The 27,288-nt window shown below is 31.7% G+C and overlaps 11 protein-coding genes across 11 annotated transcripts, besides 9 other annotated features; 5 read left to right on the top strand and 6 right to left on the bottom strand.

The window, feature by feature from the left end:
- Window positions 1-12: 12 nt before the first annotated feature.
- Window positions 13-146: a mobile genetic element.
- A 376-nt stretch (window positions 147-522) lies between these two features.
- Window positions 523-721: a mobile genetic element.
- A 296-nt stretch (window positions 722-1,017) lies between these two features.
- Window positions 1,018-1,951: a mobile genetic element.
- Window positions 1,952-1,971: 20 nt separating this feature from the next.
- Window positions 1,972-2,307: a mobile genetic element.
- A 418-nt stretch (window positions 2,308-2,725) lies between these two features.
- Window positions 2,726-2,874: a mobile genetic element.
- A 226-nt stretch (window positions 2,875-3,100) lies between these two features.
- Window positions 3,101-3,138: a mobile genetic element.
- A 261-nt stretch (window positions 3,139-3,399) lies between these two features.
- On the top strand, window positions 3,400-4,304 carry TVAGG3_0770530 (uncharacterized protein; the record flags this gene model as incomplete). The annotated part of the gene is made up of 1 exon (XM_001584068.1): window positions 3,470-3,799. One exon carries the CDS (start codon window positions 3,470-3,472, stop codon window positions 3,797-3,799), a length of 330 nt encoding a protein of 109 aa, XP_001584118.1.
- Window positions 4,305-4,683: 379 nt separating this feature from the next.
- Window positions 4,684-6,114, bottom strand: TVAGG3_0770520 (CKK domain domain-containing protein; the record flags this gene model as incomplete). The annotated part of the gene is made up of 1 exon (XM_001584069.1): window positions 4,789-5,766. One exon carries the CDS (start codon window positions 5,764-5,766, stop codon window positions 4,789-4,791), a length of 978 nt encoding a protein of 325 aa, XP_001584119.1.
- A 509-nt stretch (window positions 6,115-6,623) lies between these two features.
- Window positions 6,624-11,035, bottom strand: TVAGG3_0770510 (calcium-dependent cysteine-type endopeptidase protein; the record flags this gene model as incomplete). The annotated part of the gene is made up of 1 exon (XM_001584070.1): window positions 6,687-10,907. The coding sequence occupies one exon, from the start codon at window positions 10,905-10,907 to the stop codon at window positions 6,687-6,689; it is 4,221 nt and encodes a 1,406-aa protein (XP_001584120.1).
- A 3-nt stretch (window positions 11,036-11,038) lies between these two features.
- Window positions 11,039-11,075: a mobile genetic element.
- Window positions 11,076-11,648: 573 nt separating this feature from the next.
- Window positions 11,649-11,686: a mobile genetic element.
- Window positions 11,687-12,655: 969 nt separating this feature from the next.
- On the top strand, window positions 12,656-13,195 carry TVAGG3_0770480 (RNA polymerase II transcription regulator recruiting protein; the record flags this gene model as incomplete). The annotated part of the gene is made up of 1 exon (XM_001584071.1): window positions 12,656-13,195. One exon carries the CDS (start codon window positions 12,656-12,658, stop codon window positions 13,193-13,195), a length of 540 nt encoding a protein of 179 aa, XP_001584121.1.
- Window positions 13,196-13,666: 471 nt separating this feature from the next.
- Window positions 13,667-15,389, bottom strand: TVAGG3_0770470 (choline transmembrane transporter protein; the record flags this gene model as incomplete). Its single annotated transcript, XM_001584072.2, has 1 exon — window positions 13,728-15,377. One exon carries the CDS (start codon window positions 15,375-15,377, stop codon window positions 13,728-13,730), a length of 1,650 nt encoding a protein of 549 aa, XP_001584122.1.
- Window positions 15,390-16,006: 617 nt separating this feature from the next.
- TVAGG3_0770460 (peptide alpha-N-acetyltransferase protein) lies at window positions 16,007-16,842 on the top strand (the record flags this gene model as incomplete). Its single annotated transcript, XM_001584073.1, has 1 exon — window positions 16,164-16,643. One exon carries the CDS (start codon window positions 16,164-16,166, stop codon window positions 16,641-16,643), a length of 480 nt encoding a protein of 159 aa, XP_001584123.1.
- Window positions 16,843-16,929: 87 nt separating this feature from the next.
- On the bottom strand, window positions 16,930-17,970 carry TVAGG3_0770450 (beta-1,4-mannosyl-glycoprotein beta-1,4-n-acetylglucosaminyl-transferase family; the record flags this gene model as incomplete). The annotated part of the gene is made up of 1 exon (XM_001584074.1): window positions 16,930-17,574. One exon carries the CDS (start codon window positions 17,572-17,574, stop codon window positions 16,930-16,932), a length of 645 nt encoding a protein of 214 aa, XP_001584124.1.
- A 2,884-nt stretch (window positions 17,971-20,854) lies between these two features.
- Window positions 20,855-22,077, top strand: TVAGG3_0770440 (ribonuclease inhibitor domain-containing protein; the record flags this gene model as incomplete). The annotated part of the gene is made up of 1 exon (XM_001584075.2): window positions 21,211-21,978. The coding sequence occupies one exon, from the start codon at window positions 21,211-21,213 to the stop codon at window positions 21,976-21,978; it is 768 nt and encodes a 255-aa protein (XP_001584125.1).
- A 50-nt stretch (window positions 22,078-22,127) lies between these two features.
- Window positions 22,128-22,832, bottom strand: TVAGG3_0770430 (transcription-initiator DNA-binding domain ibd family; the record flags this gene model as incomplete). The annotated part of the gene is made up of 1 exon (XM_001584076.2): window positions 22,128-22,820. One exon carries the CDS (start codon window positions 22,818-22,820, stop codon window positions 22,128-22,130), a length of 693 nt encoding a protein of 230 aa, XP_001584126.1.
- Window positions 22,833-22,950: 118 nt separating this feature from the next.
- On the top strand, window positions 22,951-24,315 carry TVAGG3_0770420 (saposin family; the record flags this gene model as incomplete). The annotated part of the gene is made up of 1 exon (XM_001584077.2): window positions 23,750-24,208. One exon carries the CDS (start codon window positions 23,750-23,752, stop codon window positions 24,206-24,208), a length of 459 nt encoding a protein of 152 aa, XP_001584127.1.
- Window positions 24,316-24,424: 109 nt separating this feature from the next.
- TVAGG3_0770410 (AP65-2 adhesin / malic enzyme) lies at window positions 24,425-26,209 on the bottom strand (the record flags this gene model as incomplete). The annotated part of the gene is made up of 1 exon (XM_001584078.2): window positions 24,463-26,166. One exon carries the CDS (start codon window positions 26,164-26,166, stop codon window positions 24,463-24,465), a length of 1,704 nt encoding a protein of 567 aa, XP_001584128.1.
- A 993-nt stretch (window positions 26,210-27,202) lies between these two features.
- Window positions 27,203-27,288: part of a mobile genetic element that runs on past the window's edge.

Here is a 27,288-nt window from a genome sequence, read left to right as displayed (position 1 = left end):
TTGTATACTAACTCAAAATACAAAAGTATTTGACAGCTAAAATTAGTTACTTTAGCAAGCCTATCAATACCCTTTTACGATTATTGCTACTTTTTCGAAATAAAATAAATTTATTATCAAAAACCTTTTTTTCTTAGTAAAAATAAGAGAGAGGGTCAAAGTTGCTATTTGTCACTTTTCAACAAGAATATAATGGGGAAAAAGTTATCATATAGTTGATCTCATTCACTGAGGTGAGAGATGCATGTAGTGTAATATGTAATGGGATAAACAGTGGGATTGCTGCTCTAAGTCCTAGGTTCGAGACACATTGGCTTCATTTTTCTCTTTTTTATTGACGTAAACTATTCAATTTTTGTGTTCTCCATTCAAATTTCAGAATTTTTTTTGCAGATTTCACGCTACATTCGAAGTTACCTTTTGTAACAACCACCACTGCCTACGAAAGACGAAAGTGTGTCACGATTTCACCCGGAAATCCGACGGTTGTTTAAGAGTAAGCACTTTTGGCACCTACTCGTAAAAATAAACAAAATTTTTTACCTTATGAACTTTTGATGGAAATATGCAAATTTAAAATAATAAAGAAAGCCGCGAGCGAAGCGATCGGCTTAGTTCGAAGATTTTGATTCAAATCTTTGCTGATCTGTAATTCGCGGAAGCCGCGAGCGAATCGAGCGGCTTAGGTCTAAGATTTTGATTCAAATCTTTGCTTATATGTTGCATGCTAAGTTCGGTCAAAATGTAAACCTCTCAATTTTATCGTCGGGGGAAGTAACTCAATTCCTTCAAAATTATTCTTTAAATATTGAATTTAAAGTTATTTAATTTGGATTATAAATAAATAGGCTAATACAATATTTAAAAATGAGAAAAAATAACTTTTCAAAGAACTTTTCATAATCTCAAAGAAAATTTTTTATTCAATAATTATATAAATTAATTAACATTCATAATGAAATTGGATTTTTTTTATAAAAAATTGGTCCTACTTAACTTTTTGAGAGAATTTGGCTTTCTCGTAAACGAAAAAGGGATTTGACGGAGTCAAATCCCCGCTCACAAAAAGTGGACTTTACATGTCAAATTTTATATGCATGTAATGTCCACTTTTATGAGTTTTAGGAAGGAATTGGAAGCCATGAGTTACTGACATTGCATCAGTATCTCATAGCCTCCAATTCCTTCAAAAAATGGGAGAAACTTTGTCCGAATAGTTTAACATTCGGACAAAGTTTCTCCCATTTTAAGAAGGAATTGGAGGGTAAGAGATATACCATATGAATGTATATCTCTTACCCTCCAATTCCTTCTAGAAAGTGTCCAAACTTTGGGTTAATTGCAAAGATTAACCCAAAGTTTGGACACTTTCAAGTGGAGATGGAAGGCTTTGGGGTATATTAATACAATATACCTCAAAGCCTTCCATCTCCACTACAAATGTGAGAAACTTTGTCCGAATAGTTTAACATTCGGACAAAGTTTCTCCATCTTTCAATGTAATTGCTACCTGTGAGGTACTGACTTGAAGTCAGTGCTTCACAGGTAGCAATATCCAAAAATTTAAAAACATTTTATCAGTTCGTTAGAGAACTAGAGCCTCCTAGGTACTGAACCAGAATCAGTGCCTAGGGACTCTAGTGATCTATATAAATCTGAGAAACTTTGAGGAAATTGTTCGACATTTCCTCAAAGTTTCTCAGCAATTTAGCGAGGAATGTTCGTTATCGTGTAGATATTTATAATATATACATAATAACAAACATTCCCCGCTAAAAGATGTAAAATCTTATAAGAAATAATTGCAAAAGAATAACAAATTGCAACAAATTTTATATGAAACTGAACCTTATGAGGTAGTGATTCAAGATCACCGCCTCATAAGATTCAGTTTCAATCTCAAGTATCTCAAAAGTAAGGCTCTATTTTTTGCCATGTAAAGTGTCACTTTTCCTGTCCAAATGATAAGTTATTCAGAGAAAGTTTCCCAGCTATCAAGAGGGAATTGTTCTTATGAATATATTCATACTGTATACCTCATAAGGAACAATTCCCTCCTTAAAACGAGAAAACTTGTTCGAAATTGTTTATCATTTCGAACAAGTTTTCTCGTTTTAATAAGAAACTAAAGGCTATGAGGCACTGATTATATATTAGTGCCTCACAGCCTTTTAGTTTTCTAATAATACTGGGAAACTTTCTCCAAATGATAAGTTATTCAGAGAAAGTTTCCCAGCTATCAAGAGGGAATTGTTCCTTATGAGGTAATATGTTATAATGTATACCTCATAAGGAACAATTCCCTCATTAAAATCGTAGATATTTTTTACTTATTACTCATGCTTTCAAAATCACAATCCTCTGAAAAGTTATTTTTTATTAAGAATTTAGAATTTTGATAAATACCTTTTTTCAATTTGATATAATACTTATATATTTTCAAAAAGACATTTTGAAAAGATATCTCAAAAGTTCTCTGAAAACCTATTTTTGATTAATTTTGAGAAATATCCGTATTAAATTAATCAATAAATTCATTCAACACTACTTTAATTTTTAAATTCAAAAAATTATATGTGCTTCTTAAAATGTCTCACAAAAATTTTATTATAAAATTATATACAATATTAAAAATCCCACAACATTTTTTACTTTACATAATCGTACTTCCTCGACGATTAATTTCCCCTCAATTCCTATCGTTGACTGAACTTAGCATGCAACATATATTCCTTAAATTCTTTATGAAACTCGCAACAGTTCCATAAAAAATTTTAAATTCTAAACTGTCGAAATTACCGATCGGTAATCACACCTTTCACGGGTGTGTCATTTTTACAGGCGTGTCACTTTTAGCTAAAATTACCCCTACTCGTTTATCCTTCGCTTTTAAGATCATTGAATTTGATTTTTATATAAAATAGTTATATATTAGAAAATAATATGGGTTTATGTGATATTATTTTTCAGAAGATTTTGTGTTCTTCTTCAAAATTTTATTTTTTTATTAAAAAGAATATTTACAAAATATACATTTACTTTAATTAATATTTAAAAACGTGCTCTATCAAAAATTCCAAAAATTCAATATTTTAGCTTTTCTGAGGTGTCACTTTTGATGAATTTCTGTTTACAACAGTTGTGAGTATAATCGAATTGTTCAACATCAAAAATTCGAGAATATTATAATTCAAATTTTTAGGATTTTCAATGCACGTCAAAAATATAACAAAAACGTATAATTCGGCATTTTTAAATCAAAACAGTAATATACATAACATTATTTGAACAACTCAAAACAGAACTCAAAAATATTTGAATAGAGTATAAAATGTAAATATTTGAAAATCCGAATATAACACTATGTAAAGCATACAAAATTAATTGTTAAAAAATTATTGTGTTTATGTCAACATCCATAGAAACAATCCCACCCCAAAACAAAAGCAAAAGAACAACTTCTCAAAGCATGAAAGATTATGAGCAAGTTATGACTCGATTACACGGCCTTGCTGGAAAAGTTGAATATGTAACAGATTATTTAAAAGGACTCTATGGACATAATGTTACTGCAGTTTCTCTTTTATCGCGTGCTGCAAAGTTGGAACAAGAGCTGGGAATCACAATGGATAGATTAGCGAGAAGAAATCGACAAGCATTATTTTGCTGGTTCACAGAAAACTGGGATTTGATTTTACCAATTCTTACAAGGAATTCAAGCAAGAAAATTTTGAATGAGTCAATGTCTGATTGCTATATTAATTTTTTAGACGTCAAACAATTACTCAATTATCATTGATGTTTTGATTATTATGTATTATCTTGTTGAATAAATATTTAGTTTTTAACGGAGTTTTTGTCATTTTCACTTTCTTCTAGGATTTTAAAATATTAAATCAATATTTAAAAATCCTCAAGTAATAATTAAGTCATAATAATATCCATATACAATGAATCGAATTATCATTCATTAATAATCATAAGCATTATTTTTTAAATTTTTTTTGAATAATGTATATTATGGGATATTTTAAAGCAATATGATATTAAATTATTTCTTTATGCTATAAGTATTAATCGAAATCTCTCTGGGCTGTAATATTTTATAATTTGTCTCAAATGTATAATAGATAATAAAAAATAGATGGATGGAACACTTTTTTGATCATTTCTTTGGACATATGCGATAATTTTGAATTGCTTTTTCATTTTAAATTTTATATTTTTGTCTGAAGGATATTTATGCAAATATTTATGGCTAGTAATCTCGAGGTATTCCAATGAATTGCAAACTGAGATTTAAACAATGGCATCACTCTCAGTCTAATGAAAACAAATAAAGTTTAATGAACTTTGAATTTTCAATTCAAGCTCTCAAAAAATAAACAGATAACCGAAAAAACCTCATCCTCCTTAAGAATATAACTCAAATTTAGATACATATTCTTTGAAATAAGGTCTTACTCGATTTCTTTTTTCAATCTAGGCTCAATTTTAATTTGAGTTCTCATGTTCGGCTATTCATTTCAGAAATTATTGCACTGATTCTTCTCTCCATTTTTGTATCAATTTGAATGTGAATTGTTTTATTTTGATCGAAAAAATTCTTATGGACTCATTATATTTCCTTTTGGTCTATATAAGAATAAGCGATATGCAAATCTATTTAGAATGGTCTGGTTCTTTTATTTGGATAAATTCAATCAAATTTTGATGCGAGTAAATAAATTAAAAATTAATATGATATTACATTTTTATAACAATAACAAACATATATTGAACTAATAATTAAATCAAAAAGGCTATACAGGCATCAGTAGGAACATAAGGAACTTCAATACACTTTTCCATGATCTTAGATTCTACATTATGAACAAAATAGGATTTGATATCTGCAAATTGAATTTCCGAAGGCCCATTTCCGTAAATTAAATTTAATTGATTTTTCTTAACAACATAAACACCAGATAATTCTGTAGGAGATGTCAAATATATTAAGAAATGACGTCTTGGTTCTTTTGTCATCGCTCTTCCAATCTCTACGTGTTCTCCATTTCTAGAAGTATCTTCAAATAAGTTTCTTATTGCAGCAATCACCTTGGAGTAGTTAGGTGAAAGATGAAGAGTGATTTTGGTCATTACTTTATGCTTTTTCTGTGGTGTTTCTATGGGAACAAAAATTAATGCGGATTCATGACTTTTTTCTGGTGAATTCGGAAAAGACTTTACTGTTGAATTATCTTCATTTGTTTTGTTAGCGGTATTCTTTTCGATTTGTGTTGAATCGAGTCCAATAAATTCTTGTGTATTATTTTCTGAGTTTTGTATGAGAGATATAACACCACCTATTTTTAATCCATTTTCTTCTGCTTCTATACCTTCTTCTTCCTCAGAGGATTCAGAAATAATTGTGTGTTGATTTGTAAGTTCTAGACTAAGTTGAACTTTGTTTGGCGACATGGACGAACTTCTATTCTTTTTATTGCGTTTCTCTGAGATTTCTTCAACTAACGTATTATCAAATTTTGTTTTATCTGCATTTATGGATGAATTTGAGGTAGAAAGCATACTAAATGTAGCACTGAAACCAGTTTCAGCTCTATACGCAGGAAATACAAAGTTTTCATTATTTTGCAAAAATTTTGTTGCTTTTTTGATTCTTTTTTCCGACGAATCTTTCGTCGGGGATATAGTGACTATTTTTTCTTTGATTTCAGGGCCTGATTTTTGCGTTTTAGACTTAGGACTAGGAGTTTTCTTCGACATAATGTCACCTTTTTATATTCAAAGTGAAGTGAAATTTTATATGACAATCATCGAATTATCAATGTCATTTAATTTATTAAGTGTTTTCTGCACTTAAAAACATCGTTTAGTCAAAAATCACATTTTGCTGAGATGTTGAAGCTTTTATCTCAATGGAAAATGCGTTCAAAATCGAATATCAGTTTGAATTAAAAATAATCGTAGATTTTTCTCACAATTTATTTTCTTATTGCGGTAACAGATCATTGTATTCATTGCTTATTTAATCCATTCAAATATGAACAATATTTCCATGGAGGATACGATGCTTCTCGCATTTGGTCTCATTATTATGAAAATATTGCCACTCCTGAATTTTTTACAGGTGAGAACCCAAATGTTACCACGATCAATAACAATTGCTTCATATATATCTGTAAATTTGTTGATAACCAAGATAGAACAGTCAATTTTAGGGATTTTAATTTATTGCCATTAGTAATGCTGTTTAAGAAATCTTGATATTAAAAATGCATTTTATCTTCTATTTTCGAAATATTTAAGTCCCGAATAATATACATATAAATCCATTTCACTCATATGTATAATCAATCTATAGTAATATTTTCTATTTTCCGCATCAAGTTTGTAAGGTGATATTCTTTAGAAGAATGTTTTCAAATCAGTGCTTCATCAAGGAAACAATTCTTTTTTTCATTATTAAATAGATATGATTCATCTCTTAAAGTTTAACTCTTTATTGTATGAATCAAATGTAATCATAATATAAAGCTACCGATCTCATATTGCAGGTAAAATATTATCAAGAGAAATTCACAATTGATATCCATTGGATAATGAAAATATATCAATTTATAAAACAAAATAATATGGAAAAATTTATATAAAAAACAAATAAACAACATTAGGAAATATCAATATCAATTTGTCTTTTCAGTCTTCATTTTGATTGAAGCACCTTCTCCGTTGATCAAAGAAGTCACTTCAAAGCTTGAATTCGAGTACAAACTCAAGACGTAATCAGAAGGTTCATCAATCTTATTTCTGCACACGAAGAAAACCCAGTCTCCTTGTTCCAATGTCCACTCAAATGAATGGACAGCAACATTCAATGGAACAGCTTCATTCCTGTATTTCGATCCAGAAGAAATCTTCTTCACAGGAGTATTAGTTTTCATTGCGTAGACCCATGTTCCAATTCCAGGTCCAGTTCTTTCCAAACAAATCATGAATTTAGATGATTTATGGACTCTCATTATGTATTGGCACAAATTGTCTGCAGGAGGAGTATTTGTTACTGGTTTAGAACCATCCAAATTTCCTGGTTTCAGTTTGTTTTTGATGATACATCTGTATCTAGGCAGGGAATTTGGAGGAATCAAGCAATAAACACTAGAATAATTATCAACGAAATCATTAAATGAAATCCAGAACATTCCATCATCAGCTTTTTCGAATTTGCATCTATTCTTTACTGCTGGATATCTATCCCATAAATCACTGTCATCAGACCAATCTCCATTCCATTCTGTCTTTCCCCATGGATTTCTCAATTTCAATAATTTGATGCCTCTATAATCAACAACATCTAAAATATTATAAGCATGCCCTTGAACGATTCCATGTTTTACACTTGAATTATTTCCTTCCATACTTCCGGAAACCAAATAACCTCCATTCATGAAAATTTCATTTATTTGGTCGAACAAAGCTCCAGATTTAAATTTTTCTCTTACATCTAAAGTGTTCAATTCTATAACCATCGGATAGCCACCAACTAATCTATACAAAGCATTTGATGGAGCTCCACCTTCACTCTCTGATAAAGAGCCAACTAATTTACAGAAAGTTTTTTCAACCATGCAAAACCACCAAGGAGAATTTTCATTCAAAGGAGAAACCATTTTTGGTTTTCCTTCTTTAGAAACAGGAATCATAGTATCAACTAATACATAAAGATTCGTATCCATTGCATTGAAAGAAACACAAGAAACTCCATTACTTACCGCCAATTCAGATTTATAAAACAAATTCTTAATAATTCTTGAGTTTTGGCAAATACTTGACAAACTAGTAACTAAATAACAATCTCCGAAATATCCTTGAACAATTTCATTTGGCTGGCACGTTTTTTCAAATTCTCTTCCTTTAAATTTTTTTTCAGCTCTTTCCCATTGACAATTATCAAGTAATTTAATGCTTTCTTCAATTCTTTTCGTAGGATGGAAGTCATCATCAACGTATTTCGTGTTATTCTTCAGGTTATCAACCATTCCTTTTATCTCACTTTTCAATTCTATATATTTTTGAACATTTTTCCACTGTGTTTTCGTATTAACTTTGTTTACAGTGGAATTTATACTCAAAATATATTCATTTTCAGGGAGAGTAACAGATGATCTTCCTGAAAGCTTAAGATATATCTCACAAATGATGTTTCTGTGCTCTGGACTGAAATCTTTCGTTGCAAGAAAAGTGACATCATTATTTTTGTCACGTTTCAAAATATTGAAAAGTTTTTGTTTGCAAATATCGAAAGCCATTTCTGAAGAAATGTAAATCTGCGCTTTCAAAGCAGAGATGAAATGGCTTAAGCATGAATTGATATGTCTATTAATTTTCTCACTTTTTATCAATTCATTCAAATCTGTCCTATTTTGACACTTTTCAGAAGTGAAGTCAGATCCGACACCAGCCGCTCTCATTGCCTTAGCCAATGCATGCAGAATAGTGCTTTTAGAGATATAGTTCAACGCGAAAAAGCACTTTTTGTCGAGATCCAATAACAAATAAATTGAAAAGAAAATTGACAAATAAAAACCGCCATTCATACAAACCAAAGCGAACAAATTATTTTTGTTGTGAACTAAACCCATCAATCCCCAGAACCATACAACGAAAACGAAAGTAGATAAACTAATAGTAAACGATCTAGTTTTGTAAAGAGAACCATCAGTATATCTTCTGCAAGGGAAGAAAAAGTTTGTAAAAACTAAAACTTGTGTTTCTGTGTTAATCAAAGTATACATCAATGTCAAACTTATTGTTAACAAACCAAGAACAATAGATATAATAGTATAAACGAAATAAGAGTCTGAGTTGTATTTAACAATGAAATAAATCTCTATAATAGATAAAGCAATAAATAAAACAATTGATAAAATAGAAAGCCAATTAAATCTCCATAAATTAGTTGTCATAGCGAAGAAGAAAAGTGATGCACAAAAAACTAATAAGAATAATTCAGATAAAGTTGCACCAAGCATTTGATATTCTGTCTTCAAAAACAAGGCAAAACTTAAGCCAGTAAAAATGGCTGAAGATAAAAGTGACAAAATTAAAGGACCTTTTGTGAAATAAAACTTGTTTCTATAGGTCCAAATAAAGACAAATCCGTATACAACAAACACTACTCCAATGACGATTAAATAGTAGCAAACTTTTGTCAATTTCAAACCGACAAAACTACCACAAAAACCGCCGTAAAAGAAAACAAACAAAACAAAGTTAATTTGCACATCCCATTTGTATGTCGGTGTAACAAAGTAATGGGAAAATCCAAAGAAGGAATAAACAGATAATAAACCTAATACAAAAGTGACACCAATGACACTTTTTTGCTTAACAATCGGCAACACAATTAAACTTATCATGTCTGCGACTAAAAGGAAGCCAAACAAGTAAAGTCTGATGACGGCATGACTTCCTTTCTTGAAGTTGAAGCCATTTTCGAAGGTCAGCATTAAAACAATGAATCCGTCAGTTATTAAAAAGATTATTAAGAAAATTACTACAACTTCTATGACTTCCATGTGGATCTCCTTGTAAAACAGTAAGAATACAATCGTTGCACCATATCCGAGTAAGAAAGATAACAACATTACAAAATTTAATCGACCTCTAGTGTTAAAAGCACAAATTAGAGAGGCAAGACATAGAGATACTGCAATAGCAAACACTAACATCATTACGTAAACTACTTTCTGCTCTCTATCGAAGATTTTTTCGGTAGATTTATCTGCAAATTTGAATAAAACAAGGGCTGCAAGGCCTGCTGTGAGAATAAATGAGATAATACTTGTTAATGCTTCTAATGATGAAGGTCTTCTGCCTTCTGGAGTGACTTTCTCCAGTCTTTCTTTGATTTCATCGTTGATTTTTTCGGATCTTATTCTCTTTTTGTTGCATCCGCATGATAACATGATAAACAACCAATGAAGGAACCTAACTAAGCAAAAACAACCGAAAATACTGAGATATAATGAGTGACTAAACAACCAATACTTCGGACCAATGGAAATCACTATTGTCTTGACTATGTATGCTCCAATGAGTAAGTTCATCGTTTGTAATTGGTTTTTAAGAAAGTATTGTCTGATTAAAATTAAATAATCAATGCAAACTGAAGCGGCTGCTGTCATTAATGTCTCTGTATTTCTAAATATACCGTAAAACGCTGCATTAAAGCCTGCTGATAAGACAATGAAGACAATAAGGCACCACCACTTCATTTTGTGGCTTCCGACAAGCCATTTATTGAATTTCTTGTCTGTAATGTCTTTTGAGAACTCGTTTCGTGCTTCTTCGCTTGTAATTAAGTCGTTTGCCGTATCATAATTGATTCTGGCTCTTGATATCGCGAGAGCGAATGCGTAAACAAGAAGAGATGGGCACATTAGTAAGTATCCGAATGCTTCCCATTGATCTTCTTTGTATAAATATGATGTTACTGAGTTTAATGCAATAATTAAAACTAATACGAGTGGGACCATTAACTTTGATGTAAATCCGACTTTAAATCCGTTATTCTTGAAGTTTTTGTATAGGAAAAGAAGTGATGTAAGAACAAAAGGAACAATGGCTACTGATATATCCAAAATAACATTTTGGAATTTAGAATGTAAAATGCCTGCATATATGATTGGAATAATAAATGGTAATGAGAAGAATGCCCACCATAAAGTGATGAAGAGTATGTACTTGCAAGTGCCTTTTGGCTGCTTAATATAATTAGAAATTACAAAACTCGAAAAGAGGAACGGGCGCCATTTGAAATACCGCTTTAGGATGATAGACCATATCGTTACAATGATTATGTATGGTATTCCTAAGGACAGAGCAAAAACCCAAGACTGTTGCATAAAAAAATAATTTGAAAATTCATATTCAAATTTAAGACATTACGGAGATTCATCAAGCAAATGGGAATATCTTATTTTCGAATAAATTTCACAATGGTCATATCTATCGTTATAATTTTTAAAATGTATTGTAATAAACAGAAATTCATCAAAAGTGACAGCTCTCAATTTTTTGACATTTGTAAATTCTAAATTGAATGAGAAAAATGAAATAATACTAAGCATAATACAATATTCTAGATTTAATTATAATTAGGAAAAGTTAGTTTTGAGAGTACTTTTCATAGGCATATAGAATGAAATCTTCTGAAAAATAATATCACATAAACTCATATTATTTTCTAATATATAACTATTTTATATAAAAATCAAATTCAATGATCTTAAAAGCGAAGGATAAACCTCAAAATTTACGAATATAATGAGTGGGAATAGGCGTAAAGCAAAAATTGATATTTCATATGGTTTTATGATAGATAAGCATTATATTCCACTCATTATCGTAATATTTTGAGGTTTATCCTTCGCTTTTAAGATCATTGAATTTGATTTTTATATAAAATAGTTATATATTAGAAAATAATATGAGTTTATGTGATATTATTTTTCAGAAGATTTTGTGTTCTTCTTCAAAATTTTATTTTTTTATTAAAAAGAATCTTTACAAAATATACATTTACTTTAATTAATATTTAAAAACGTGCTCTATCAAAAGTTCCAAAAATTCAATATTTTAGCTTTTCTGAGGTGTCACTTTTGATGAATTTCTGTTTACAACAGTATCGATTTGACTATAAGAACAATTATTAACATTTTATTTTTCTGTCCAAAAAAGTTTTTCTCACAAAAATTGAATAGTTTACTAACCTCAATTTCTTGCAGGGATTTGATCTATACAAGTAAATATATCAAACTTTATAAAATTCAAATACGACTTTATTTCATAAAAAATTTTTTATAATCTCAAATATCGGCTTTGTCTTAATAGCAAGGGTATTCACTACATTCATGCATGTTTATTGAAAGGATCCATTAATGCTGAGATTACAATGATTTTTGATATTGATATAGATTAGATGAACTCTTGGGGATATAACATAATTAATCATTTAACACTGCATGTTGTGAATTATATTTAATGCTCTATGGTTCAATTTTTGTATTTTTATCATTTTTTTATTATAAAACGTTATGATTGAATTATAAAATATAGCAATTTTGAATCAATTAAATGTATATATTAGCATATGGAATTCATTTAACATCATCTTGGCGGAGATTATTTTTTTCTAAAAAATAATTTTCCATAAAAGGATATAAGATATAAATGATCTAATCCAGTATACAAGCTATTTTGTAGCCAATCTTTTGTTATTCATTTAATTTTGCGTTTTGTTGTGAAATTTGACTGAAAGATTAAAAAAACAGCATTGGCTTGATATCATGTATTATCTGCATTATTCTAATTTAATGTAAAAAGGATTTGCTTGAACTAAATGGCGAATAATTATTAGAGCCATCAAAAGAATCAATATATTATTCAAAACTATTCAAAAATCAATTCTGAGAATTATCGGCATATTTAATTCAAATCAAGAAAAATTTCAATGAAAAGCTAATTGGATCATATCTAACCATTTCAATCAACCTTTGTAGTACAAATAATCTTCATATAAAATACATTCGTTTTTACTATCATTCAATTTTTATTATATCAAAATTGCCGATAAAATTCAGAATTAATATAGATGGAGTTCATATTTATTGAAAAGACCAGTAAAAGCTCAAAGAATCCATTCACCCCAGAAGAAGATCGTAAACTCAGCGATCTTGTGAAGTTCTTTCCACGAAAAAGGGATATAAACTGGAATTATATAGCACAGCAGATGATTTCGAGAAATCCAAGGCAATGCAAAGATCGCTGGACTAACTATCTTGACAATAGAATCAACAAAAAAGATTTTACGCCGGAAGAAAATCATTTTCTTCTTGTCAAAGTTGAGGAATTGGGAAAGAAATGGAGAAAGATTGCTTCATTAATGCACAACAGAACTGATGTTAGTCTAAAATCTCAGTATCGAAAATTAATGAGGCGAAATGCATCCAGAGAAAATGTTTATAATCTCTGCATGGAAGCATATTCAACTAGGAGAAAGAACAAATCTACAGCCAATACCAAAAAAGAAGATCAAGTGCTTGATTTAACAATTCCTGAGTCATATGAATTTCAATTCATTTTCGATGAATTGAACTCATTGAGCTTTGACCCGGCGGATTTGGAATTTTAAAATCATATTTTAATTTATTTTCATTAAAAATTGAAAAATTGAATTTGTTCAAAATAAAATAGATTAGAATAAACACATGTTTATAACATATATTATTAATATTATATAATTTAATAATGATATTGTCATTATGCAATCAGTTTGATTTGAAAATAATCGTATTGATTTTTGAAAAATGTCACTTTTTTGAAGATTTGGAAATTAATCTAAAGTTGGATGATTGATCTAATATGAACCAACATAATCATTTTATCTATTTTCAATCAAATAGATCATAACATTTATCTCTTTTGACTTGAATTTTTAAAATAAATTTTAAGAATTTATATATGACAATTGATGCATTTGGATTAAAACATCATCTTATCAAACTTAATTTAAGTGTATTGTCATAATGATAAAAATCATAATAAAATTTTTATCAAATTCTCAATGAAATGAAATTTAAATCATTAAAATAAGAACAAACTATTTGATTTAAATAAAAATAAACTTCCTTTTTTACTTGATAATAAAAAATTAAAAAATTAATTTATTTCTTTTTGTTTTGTTTCTTTTGCAACTTTCCAGCATTGTATCTCAAGTTGCTTCCGTAAGCCTCGCACATTGCATCGTAAAGGTCGTGAGCTGATGTTGAAAGTCTTTCTGGGCATTCAGCGAAGCAAACGATGATTGTATCAGAAATTGTAAGGAGTGGCTGCTCAAGAACACCGAATCCGCAAACTGTGAGGAAGAATGCGATGACACAAGTGGCAATTGCGTGAATATAGTATCCTTTTGCGTCGAACATGTAACCAAGTCCGAAACCGACGAGGCCACCTCCAATGATGAATGTGAACATGTTGAATCCGACGGCCTTTGAGATGCAGCATCCGGATAAGATGACATCAGCGAATTTCTTGCAGGAAAGTTCAGCCCAACGTCTGCAAGCTTCGACGTAAGGAACACCGAATGTAGCGCAGTAGATAAGAGCGTACCTGTTGAGCCATTTGATCAAGCATTCAAGGCAAGAAAGGATGCAAAGGGCGATGCACTGGAAAATGGCTGTAAAGATATCGTCTGTTCTCTGTTCGATGATTGCCTTGAGTGTTTCAACGACAGCAAGTAAGAAACCAGCGAGAGAAGCAGATCCGAAAGATGTTGTCATTGCTCTCTTGAAGGATTCCCATGTTGGATGTCTTGGGAAGTATGGTGTGTCGTAAAGGAAGTACCATGATGAAGCAAGGCCGGCTCCTGTCATGTAAATAACGTATCCGAGGGTCGTAATTGTCCAGTAGAAGGAGAAAAGTACGTAAACGTAGATGGCGTAGCTCCACTTGAGGTAGGCAATGCCAACAACAAGAACAGAGAAGATTGAGCAGATGATGATGTTAAGGAAGAACTGGAAGATGCAAATCATGATGATGGATGGGTAGTGGCGGATAATCCAGCATGTCTTCTGAAGAACAGCGGCAGAGAATGGAATGTATCTGTACATCATGCAGAAAACAACGATGGAGATGATTAAGAAGAAGGCTGGGTAGATGAAGAAGTAGTAAACCTTGAATGCGAAGTATGGAATGAGAGCCAATATGACAGCTAAGATGACACCGATCCAAAGTCCGAGTTTGATGTAAATAAGTGGAGCATATGAAGCGTAAACGAAGTGAATAATGTTAAGAGCAACGCCAACACCGACACCAATTCCGAAATCTCTCATGAAAGTTTGTTTTGTCATTTCTTCTTTGTCTTCTGCAGAATTTCTTGATTTGTCATTGACATTCTTGTAAACGGAATAGCCAATGAATGCAGCCAAGGCAATTGTGGCTACGAAGTTGACCCAGAAGAAGATATTCCAGAAAAGATCGTTCCATTGCTTCTTTGATTTCTCTGGCTGAGTGTTTCTAGCAAATGTTTCTGGCTGGAAACTATCTGGCTGAGACCAGTAGTAGGAGTATTGAGATTGATCATTTGGAACGTTCTTCCAATCCTGAACTGTAACATTTGGATTGTACTGAATGTGGTATGGATCATAGGAATATCCTTGACCAGAGGCTTGTGGTGGGGGTTGCTGATATCCTGGTGGTGGAGGATATTGTTGTGGAGCGGCATATTGCTGTCCTCCCTGATATGGTTGCTGAGGATTTCCATTTGCGTATGTATTATCAGATATTAAGGGCTGATTATATGGATTATGAGACATTCTAATTTCGTCACCTTTCATATCCGATTTTTTTTGGGATCCTATTTTCCATTTGTTTTTATTATTTGTTTAATGTTCTAAAATAAAATCTCACCTCCAGATCCATTTCAGATTAGAAATATGAAAAAAGTGACAATTGACTTTCTCCAGCATTTTGAAAATACAATATCTATGCGTATTTGAGTATAATATTCAAAGGTTAGTATAATTCCCAAAAAGTGACAATATTTGTGGTAAAAAAATAAAAAGATTTCACAAGAGTATTCTTTTAAAAAGCAGCTTAGTGGTGCCACATAGCATTGAAAATGATTGCTGATTAACTATGTCATATAGCATATTGAGTGATTACAAAGAATGTAACAAATCCTTGCTATTTGCTATCTGATTCAAAAATCTTATATTAGTGGCACTAATCAAACAAATCCTTGCAGTGTAATTAAACAAAATTCTAGTTTTATAATGTATGATAACTTTATCTATTAGGCATCATTACATTATTACTTAATAATTTGAATTGTAGCCTACTAGCTCTGATAATTGTTCCATTCGAAGTTTGAGAAGTTTTAAGAAATAGAAATCTATTGAATTCACTAATTGTAATCATAAATAGTTAATTTTGAGTAGTCCAGCTTCATACCATATAGGATAGAGACGTGGGATTAAAATATTAGTAATGATATGCAGTTCTTTCGATGAATAAATTTGAATGGCAGAATTTATAAATTCCATTCAAATTTTTGAAATAAAATAAATCAGATGGTAATTTTTCATAAACAATAAATAATCATGGGCAATTGCGATGTAGTATTCGAACAAGTAAATCTTCAAAATTATCAGCAGCTGATGCGCCTCGACTTGAAGTGCTTCCAAAGAACTTTTTCCCTACAATATTATATCAAAGTTGCAAATGCAAAGGAATTTGTAGGATTTCTCGCTTTACTAGATGGGGTTATTATAGGGGAAATGACTATTCGTTTCTCTGAGGAAAACGGAATTAAATGCGGTTACGTTTATAGCTTTGGAATCTTGTCAGACTATCGATCCAAAGGATATGGTAGTAAATTGTTCAAATTTGGAATGGATAAGCTCAACGAATGTCGAAAAGTTACCCTTCATGTGAAAGTCAGCAACGAAAATGCGCAAAAGATATACACTAAGAACATGTTCAAGATACATGAAAGAATTCCTAAATACTATGGAGATGATGATGGGTATTTAATGTTATTTGAGCGTGAATCAACTGAACAAGATCCTAACTCAGTCTAATCTTATATAAATATTGTTATCACTCATTTCTTTATAATAAAGTCTTTTTTTATTGTAATCAAAATATTTTTCCATAATGTTTTACCAACGATAGGTTTGTTTATCATATTTCAAGATTCATCTCATTGGGCATAAGCTTAGTTGAGTATTTTCAAGTGCGAAATTGGATTGTTGGTAAATTATATTTTGCATTAACGATTGAAATGGAATTTAATGTTCATGTATCTCAATCTCATAAAAAATAATTCATATTTAATACATAAATACAAACAAAAATTTTTTAATATTATTGTAATTGATATTTTGGTTTCAAACGGACGAATTTTTCTTCCCACCAATCGTTTTCTTCATTACACAGGTCTTTCAAGTCTTCTTCTTTGTATATTGTCCGGCTGATATCTAATTTAAACTTTGGATTTATCAGAAATTCGAGACGAGGATCATCAGGAATCAGATCTTCATCGTAAAAGTTTTTCATATCACGTGTGAGTTTAATATCGAAAGGATATGACTTTCTGCAGTAATGGCTTCGAAAAACGTAACTTTCGTTAATAAATGGGTGTCTATTTAATTCTTGATGGGAAAATGACTTGTATTTTCTAGTGTAGTTATCAAGATCGTTGAAGCAACACGTGCAATGTGTTGCAACAGGCTCTGTAAGATTGATAACAACTTCATCTCGAAAAGTTTGGAAGTCTTTTGCTTTTACTTGGGAATTGTATCGTAGTAGCGTCGATTTATGCCATTTCTCTGGTGTCTTGTACATGAAATTTATTGTATTATAAACAGCATGAATGGTATAGTAATAAATAGGAGGGTGTTCTAGCATGTATTCCATTCCTTTCCTTGTTGGTATCTCGTCAACATCAGAAATCAAAACTAAATCTCCATCTTTTGGATAAAATTTTTGCAAATGATGCCATAATTTCATCCTTTGATGGTTTTCTCGACACCAATTGTAGTCATTTTTAACTTGCCATTCTTTGCAGTCTATTTTTGCCTTATAAACATGTACTATTGGCTGTAAAGCTTTGATTTCATTTTCGAATGGATAAAAAGATATGTTATTTTTCTGCCCTGAGTGAGTTTTTTCTGAATAAACGACAATAAATTCATCTACGTATGGAAGTAATCTCCATATTCTTGTATAGAGCATATGGCTCTCGCTATTGTATAAGACGCAATCAAAAACTCTGAATGGCTTGTTTCTAAGATTAACATTTACTAATATGTCTTGCTTGTACTCGATCTGAAATGGATCTATAAATAGAAGAATGAACAAAAACCAGACTCCGAATAATGGAAAAATCCGATTTTGATATCTTCGCATTGTCACCTTTTCATAATTTTGAATCCAATGGATTGATTGTGAAATTTAAGGTTTATATAGATCTTTATAATGTATTAATAAATTAAAAGCGAAATTACATGAATATTTAGTTCCATTTTACAATTTCATCATAGAAATTGCTAAAATATATCTTAATTTTTCAACTTTTGGTCGCAATACCGACATATTGAGTGTAATATTGACAGAATAGAAAATTGATAATATATGCGTTCTCACAACATTCACATAGATATCTCAAATATTTGGAATGCTCAAATCACCTTGAAGTGCTTTTTATATAAAACTCATCCTACTAATAAACGCATAATTTATTTAACAAGATTTCATAAAGGTGCATATATCAATGCCAAAAAATTTAGATGAAATTACTGCACTACATTTTGCAATACAGCAAAAAATCGTTAAAATAGTTGAAGTTCGGTTTATAATGGAGCCAAAACTTCTACTCCTCTTTTTGTTGCATCAATCTATAGCATTACTTACATGTTACCATTTTTAAACATTATTTTGTTATTTGATATTGATTAATCAGAAGAAACCTGATGCTAAGCTAGATTTTAAGATATTAGATTTCTTTTTTCGTTTTGGAATGGATTGAATCTTAATATCGTCTGGTGTGCAATTCATTTGCTCAAATTTCAAATCATTTTTGAGTCCATTATTCGGATTTGAGGTTTTGACATTTTGATCATTAGCATAAAATCCTGAAACAAAGCAGTTTTGCAATAAAACAATTCCGGGTTCAACGTGATAATAATAAAACAAATATGCACCAGATGGATAAACATTTCCAGTAATAACACATGAGGTGAAAATTAAGTTCTCATGTTTATGATACAATATCCCAATTCCACTATATTCCTGCCTATTTTTGATCACATTACAAGATATAACTTGAAATCTTTTCCAAAAATCTACACATGTCCATAAATCATTTGCTGTGTTTGAATCAAAGTTAGAATATTCAACTATTCCATCATAATTGCTTGATCCAAAGTATTTCACACCATTATCTTGAAGAGAATTACAATTACTTAAATTATTTTTTGAATATAAAATTTTACCATAATACAAATAAATATTTGTGCATCCCATGAATGCTTTCCCACAGTCAAATATAGTTGAACTATTTATAATATTTAAATTTGAACTTTCACTATCTGTTAAATATTGGTATGAAAAATGGCCAAAATTCAAAGCTTCTCTACCACAAATACATTTTTCTGCGCATGATCGATAATGTACTATTGAGCTATGAGGACAATAAAAGTAAAATGCACCGCCGCTATTCGAATCTACACTGCAATTGAAAAATTTGCATGATTCCAATAAAAATTTGACATTCTCTTTGTAATACATGTAGATTGCGCGACTTTTTAAATCGTAAAACATGCAATTTAATAAATAAAAATCGCTAAAGGTTGTTTGTACAGTACAATTCCTGCATTTTGTTGGTTTTCTTGGATATTGGGTCCCAAAGTATTCATAAAAACGATCTTGCGCTTGATGTATCAGCAATTTGCGCAACATTTAAAAGCTGATAAAAATATTATATTCAATTTTTTCTCGATCAAATTTTTGAGATATGATGGTTGATAAAAAAAAGGGAAAAATGATTCAGAAAATCTATGTATATTAAAATATCAAAAATTTCATTTCTAAGTTAATCGTAAATTGAGTGATGGTGATTCGAATTATCGGAATACATTCGTATATTACAAATTGAATTTAATGAAAAATGATGAATGACCGTAATTTAAAATTAATTGTGAGAATTATGAATTTCTGAGAAATCAAACCGTTTTGAAATAAATCAGATAATTTCAGTAGATTAATACTGAGATTATAGTAATATGAAGATATTTTCGATCTTGGCATTGTCTGATAAGATCATATCGTTTCTTTTCAGTTTTTGGGAGTTGTTGGTAGTTTGACAGTTTGATTAAATCTCGCAATTCACATCCAATATTATGTTTTACTATAGAAATATTGTTTCCTCTGGAAAACAGATGTTATTTTTCGTTCTTCCAAGAGATGAGATTTCTATTTTGAAGCTATGTGATAATTTCGAATCATTCAATCAATGTTTTGGTTAGTTTATATTCCAGTATTTATTTTATCTGATAAAAAATAAATGGCTGAATAATGCTTTAATGATTTATCATTTTGGTCATATTAAGGACATTTGTAAGATATCCTATAAAATATTTAAGAAAGATATTAAAATTACAATCATAAAAATCCTTGTGTTATGAGAAATTGTTGTTTCAATCAAAATTCATAAGCATTAAAGCAACAAATTCAATAGTTGTATAAGTAATCTGATTCGATGCCTGTAAATTATTGAAATCTTAAGATTATTTCGTGCTGAACACCCAGAGTAAAATCAATTTGCATCAGAGATGTTTGAAAGTTATATTTATTCAATAGGACTGTAAAACATGTTCAAATAAGAATTTTACAAACCAAAGAGCTTGATGTTCTGTCAGCAAAATCGATTTTGCAAACTTTCTAAAGAAGTAGTCATAAATGTTTGATAAGATTTCATGATGACAGATTTCTTCGAGAAAAAAGCACCATTCATGTGTAAATGCAAATTTTAGAATGGTATAATAAATCTATAGGTCACTTCGTATTCTAATCATTAAATTCTAGCTTTATAAACAGTTTTTGTCTATTTGGGATTTTAGGGTTTTTTACCCTATCGAAAGTTGCAAATGTAAAAATTTAAGGGGCAAAAAGAGATGTCAGTAATGTTTTCGTATGCCTTTTGAATTAGTTTTCTTTTGTGGTGATGTTAATTTTTGCCTGATTTGTCATTTTTTTTAATGTTTTTCTGATTCAGTGACTAGTTTTGAATATATTGTCATTAGTTCAAGTAATATTCAGATCGGAAATGGTGAAGCTAGCTGTATTTCTCAGGAAATCACAGGATCAATTACTATCCCCGAAAAAATTGATTCCAAAACAGTTACTATTCTTGGGAAATATGCATTTGATGGATGTAATATCACATCTATCGTACTTCCAGATACTATTACAACTATTAATGATTATTGTTTTCAAAATTGTAAGATTGAGAACTTCACAGCTCCTACATCTTTGACAAAGCTAGGAAGTTATGCATTTAGTACAGCTTTTATTAAATTTGTGGATTTTTCCACGACAAAAATTCAAAAATTTGGAGGAAGTGTCCAATTCGCAGATTCCTTATTAATGAATATCACATTTCCAGAAACTTTGACTGAAATACCTGGTTGGTTCTGTAAGAGGTGTGCATATTTAGAGAATCTTAAAATTACAAAAAATATCGTTTCAATCGAGGCATCTTCATTCATTGACTGCTACCGATTAAAATATATTAGCTCTGAAAGCCCATCTTTCGTTGTATTTGAAGGCGTTGTTTATAATCAAGATTTTTCTGTTATGCATTTTTATCCATCCAATTGTTCATCGGAATTGTTGCCAACTGTAAGATCCATTAGCAGTGTAAAGGCATTTAGCGGAGCAGACTTTGAAAATTTCACTTTAAAGGTCAAAATTAAAAATATAGGATCTGCATTGTTCAGAAGATGTCCAAATATTAAGAGAATTGATCTCAGATGTGGACAATTTAAAGTATTATCTTCAAGCTCTTTTACTAGCTGTCCTCTTTTAACTGAATTATATCTACCAGATACAATTGAAAATATCAATCCAAAGTCAATTACTGATTGTCCCCTATTAACTACTTTGCATCTTCCTATGAATTTAAAGTATGTTCATCAAGAAGGTATTGTTTATTCTAATATTAGTGAAGTTTACTATTGCGGAATCAACGATGTTGATGGAATACTACTTGCATCTGTTAGAGTTCACGTTACTTCGCAATATATATTAAAGAAATTCATGGGAAGAACTCCAATTGATACTAATTATCAATGTGAATCTTCTGTTTGTGAATTTATCTATCCAGATGTTTATAAATGCAAGAGTATCGCTTAATGTAGCTACTTTGCATCTCAAATAAGTAAATCTTTCTTATATGTTTTTATTTTGATGTAAAATTACCTCTAAAAATTAAAAATATTTACATACATAATATTTTATATATACAAAACAAAAAAAAACAAAATAATATTATTTTATTTTTCTCAAGCAGTTGAATTTGTTGCTCCTGTAAATGTTTGCTCGAGTGAATATGAATCGTATTCGTTAAATGGATTATAGCTTGTATCGATTTGGAAATCGTTGAAGTCAGCTGAGTAATCAAACTTAGTTTCTTCTTGATTGTGGTGTGTATTCGTAAGATATTCATCATATGGATCATAAAATTGATCATTAGCTTTGACAGCAGGCTGTGGTGTTGGAGTAAAAGCATGAGGAATTAATTTGTACTGTTTTGTTTGAACTGATGGCTCAGGAGTTACAGAAATGAACTGTCTAACACTCCATTCACGCGCTTCTTGATAATTCGTAGCTAAAAATGGAATATGTTCGCTAAGAAGTTTAATTGATTCTTGGCGGGATTGAATTGTGCCATATCCCATTTTTTGTAAAGATCCATTAATGGATGATTTGCATTTGTCGATTAAAACTTGAAATTGTCTGTTATTTATTGCAATTCCTTCAGGAAGCCAGCAAACGCCGCAAACAAGGCACCTCTTCCAATCATCACTATCACCCTTGATGCAAAAATTCTTGATTGCGGTCAAAACTTCAGAAAATGCTTCTAATCTTTTTCCACGTCGATTTCTAACAGCATTTGATGATAACGTTGATCTGAGATTGTTGTATTCCTTTTTATCTGTCTCTGAAAGTAACTCGATAAACTTGGGTTGGCTCATTAACGAAATAATGGTAGAAAATTTATAGCGTAAAAATTTTTCTTTCTATAAATGTCCGACCAAAATAAAGTTCTCAAAAATTGATGGAAATTTTTGAAATTTTTCTGAAAATTTTCCACAAAAAATGGACCTTTTTTTGAGAATTTGCCCTAGAAAAAGATACGTTTTTTCGTTCTCTCATAGTAATATCTCTAAAATACAATTCTTTGAGTTTGAAGATGTGAAATTTGTTATTAGCAAGAAATATTCAAGATTCATGCTAACTATCAATAGAAAGATTTTGTATTAGAGGGATGTGATCCTAGCCCGAGCTTTGCGTAACGCTAATAACAAATTAAATAAGATACATTAACTCAACTCAATATATCATTTACCGTCTCATAATATGTATGTCTGGTCTTAACATGAATCACAAATCCATAATTCAAATCTTGAGATTGAATGTGAAAACGATGTTTATTGATCTTTCAGCTGATTAATTTATAAAGTATCGACGCTCCTTTGTATGGAATACAAAATTTCTTAGCATGGATCCTTGAATATTATCCAAAACGAAAAATCGTATTGATAAATCGGTAAAAACATATAGTAATCAGATCATTAGTTCGACAAAGCATCTCAATTATGAGAGCAATTAAAATTAATGATTAAAACTAAAATTATAAAGTTTAAATGTTTATGATTTGCATTTTTGGAAAAATTTTATAGTTTAAGAGCCAATTAGTGATTTATGTGGCACTTAATTGAATGAGGGATGTGTTTTTAGAAGATTGGAAACATTCATGGAACCAAACAACCACAATGGCAAACAAATCAAAATTATTCAAAATTGAATAGAAAAGTGTAAGAATTTTAAAAATCATAAAGAAACAATGTTTCTCTCCTATTTGGCGGTGCTTTCATCAAGTACTGGTTACAGAGCTTGTCAAATGTGTATGATGACAACAGGATACCTAAAAGATATCGTAAATCGTAATCTAACAGAAGGTGAAATTATTGAAGAGACAACCGAAATATGTAAACTCTTTGATCCATCATATCATTCAGCCTGCATGGACTCGTTGAACAAACAACTTGAATATTTCGAGCCAAATGGAGCAATGCAGAAAACAAATCAAGAATTTTGCCATAGTATTCAAATTTGTTCCAAGCCAGGACCAAAGTGGCAACAAAATTATAATAATAATGAATTTTTGGACAGAGTTATCGGCGCAATGGAAGAACAAGAAAATAATGCCAGAAGAATTAGGGAAGCTGCTCAAAATTTGAAGAATAATAATAACAGGAGGGCCCCTCAAAATGGATTTAATAACTTTTTCGACAAGGCAATTAACAATTTGAACGATTTTCTCGAACGCGGGTTTCATGGTGGTCCGCGTTATTATTAAAGGTTTACTTCATGATGCCTACCAAAAAATTACCCTCGATCGCTTAGAAATTTAATATTTGGAAGAATCAAATATGATATCTAACATTATGTGATTTAAAAATCTACAGTTTATTATCTTTAATATATATTTTTCTCAAATTCATATCATTCATTCAATGCCTGGGATGATTTTGTAACTTTCCACACGATAATGAGAATACTTTAAAAAAAATCAGGAATTTCAAAGACAATTGAAAGAGTTTTAAAAACTGCTTAGTAGAGTTGCTCGTATTCAGCCTGTGGATCGAAGAGCTGAGCCTTGAGCCAGTCCTTGAGCTCTGTGCCCTTTGGTGGGAGAGCTGTGGCGAGCTCGTTCTTGATGAGGTACTTAGCAACATCGAGGGCGATGCCGAATGAGTACTCACGGATCTTGTTGAGTGGTGGGAGAAGGTTGCCCATATCGTGGTCTTCCTTCTTAACAAGGGAAGCAAGGGATTCAGCAGCAACTTCGAAGACCTTGCCTGGGCAGTGGCGAGCGCGTGTTGTAACGAGGGCGTAGCCGACAGCTGGGAAGATCCAGGAGTTGTTAGCCTGAGCTGTGATTGTCTTCTTTCCGTTGACTGTCTCAACTGGGAATGGAGAGCCTGTAGCGCAGAGGGCCTTGCCATTGGACCACTGGTAGACATCGTGTGGCTTAGCTTCAGCCTTGACTGTTGGGTTGGAAAGTGGCATGATGACTGGGCGCTCGCAGTTAGCGCATGTAGCCTGGACGATTTCCTTTGTGATGAGTCCTGGAACACCAGAAACGCCGATGACGCATGTAGCCTTGAACTTCTTGACACCCTCAAGGACGGAGCCGTAGACTTCCATGTTGTGCATGTATGGCTTGTTGAAGTCGTAGAGATCCTTACGGCCAGCATGGACCATACCCTTGTGATCGAACATGATGATGTTTCTCTCAGCATCCTTGCGTGAGATGCCACCGCGGGAAACAGCCATATCGACGATGAGGTTAGCAATGCCTGTAGCAGCAGAGCCAGCGCCGATGAAGATGATCTTCTGGTTCTTGAGATCTGGAACGCCTTCCATGTGTGTAGCGGAAGCGAGTGTAGCAGCAGCGACGGCAGCTGTGCCTTCGATATCATCGTTGAAGCAGTTGCAGCGCCAGCGGAAGTGATCAAGAAGCTTGAAAGCAGTTTCCATTTCGAAATCTTCGAACTGGACAAGGCATGTCTCGCCAAAGACTTCCTTGACAGCATCAACGAACTCGGCAACGAACTTTGTGTGTTCTGGGCCACGTATTCTTGGATGGCGCCAGCCGTGGTAGAGTGGGTCGGCGAGGATTTCCTTGCGGTCTGTACCCATATCTAACTGGACTGGGAGTGTCTGATCTGGATGGACCTGACCGATGAGTGTGTAGAGCATAAGCTTGCCGACTGGGATACCAAGGCCGGAAGCACCGAGATCACCGAGACCGAGGATACGGCCACCATCTGTAACGACGATGCAGCGGATGTCCTGGCGTGGGTAGTTGCGGAGGATGTCCTTGATCTTGCCAGAGTCTTCTGGTGTGATGTAGATGCCACGGTATGACTGGCGGTGTGTAGCCCACTTCTGGCAAGCTTCACCGACAGTTGGTGTGTAGAGAACTGGCATTGTCTCTGTTGGTGGGTGTGTGAAGAGGAATCTCCAGAAGGACTGTGAGTTTTTCTCACGCTCGTTAGCGAGGAAGATGTACTTGAGGAGTGGTGTTGGCATCAACTCGAACTGGCGGCGGATACGAGCAGCTTGTTCATCCTTTGTGAAGACCTTGTATGGGAGGAGACCGCGAAGGTTAAGGCGATCACGTTCTTCCTTTGTGAAAGCAGAGCCCTTGGAAAGATCACCATCCTGAAGGAGGGTCATTCCTGTCTTGAGAACTGGGAGCTTAGCCCTGCAGATGTTGCGGACTGGAGCAGCGACTGAAGATGCGAGCATCTTTAATCTAAAATGAACTAAAGCTTGGAAAAGGAAATTCTTGCCATCGGTGGCCAATGGTTTCAGAAAATTTCTATTAATTCAAAATTTCAGTGAGTATCGTATAGCGTTTTCTCAATTCTAAGTGATATCATTTCACCTATGTGCAGATATGTATGTAGATCATAATTAACTTAATTTTAAAAAATCCCCATTACTCATTGAAAAAAATTGTTGGATAATGTGTCGTGTATAGATCAGTATATAAATATGTAATAAAATCAAATTTTATGTGACACTTTATATTACCCCGATAGAAACTGAAAAAAACGATGATTTCTTTCATCCAAAACCATTGAGAATCATGATTTTAAATTGCAACAACGCAGAATATAAATTGCATATAGATATCAATCATATTTCTTCGTTGCCCGCAACGCAGATCCTTAAAATTAAATTGGAACTGAATCAATTTCACAAATTTGAACATCGTTACTCTTGATTTGTTGAGATTGTTGCATGCTAAGTAGTGTCAATGTGTAAACCTCTCAATTTTATCGTCGGGGAAGCAACACAATTCCGTCAAAAATATTGAAAAAATATAGAAAATAAAATGAATTAAGATGTACTTAAAATGAGAAATAGATTATGATATTAGATTTTAGAAAAAACAGACTTTTGATATAACTTTTGAGAATCTCATATAAAAAAAAGCATTTAAAAATAAATTTAAATATCTTATTTATTTTACTATTGTAAATATATTCTGATATTTTTAGAAAAAAACACTTTTCATAAGTATTCAATATTTGAGAATACGGTCCAAAAAAAATAGATTCTCTTATATTTGCTTATATAAAATGAAACTCTCTATCAGATGCGAATGCATGAATTCAGCACCTCTGATAGAGAGTTTCCTCTTATATAAGCGGATCTTTTTCATGAGTTATTGTTAATATAAAAACATAAAAAGCTACCAATATGAGAAATTAAACCCTGCGAGGCACCAGTCTAGAACTGGCACTTCGCAGGGTTTAATTTCTCTTGACAAATGACAAAACTTGTTCGCAATTGTGAACCATTGCGAGCAAGTTTGCCAGATATCTGGAAGGAATTGCTCCTTATGATATATGCATTGTAACT

The sequence above is a fragment of the Trichomonas vaginalis genome, chromosome III (genome assembly GCF_026262505.1).
Source record: "Trichomonas vaginalis G3 chromosome III, whole genome shotgun sequence".
NCBI lineage: Eukaryota > Parabasalia > Trichomonadida > Trichomonadidae > Trichomonas > Trichomonas vaginalis.
The sequence above is the reverse complement of the archived record's forward strand: the minus strand, read 5'-3'. Positions and strand labels throughout refer to the sequence as shown.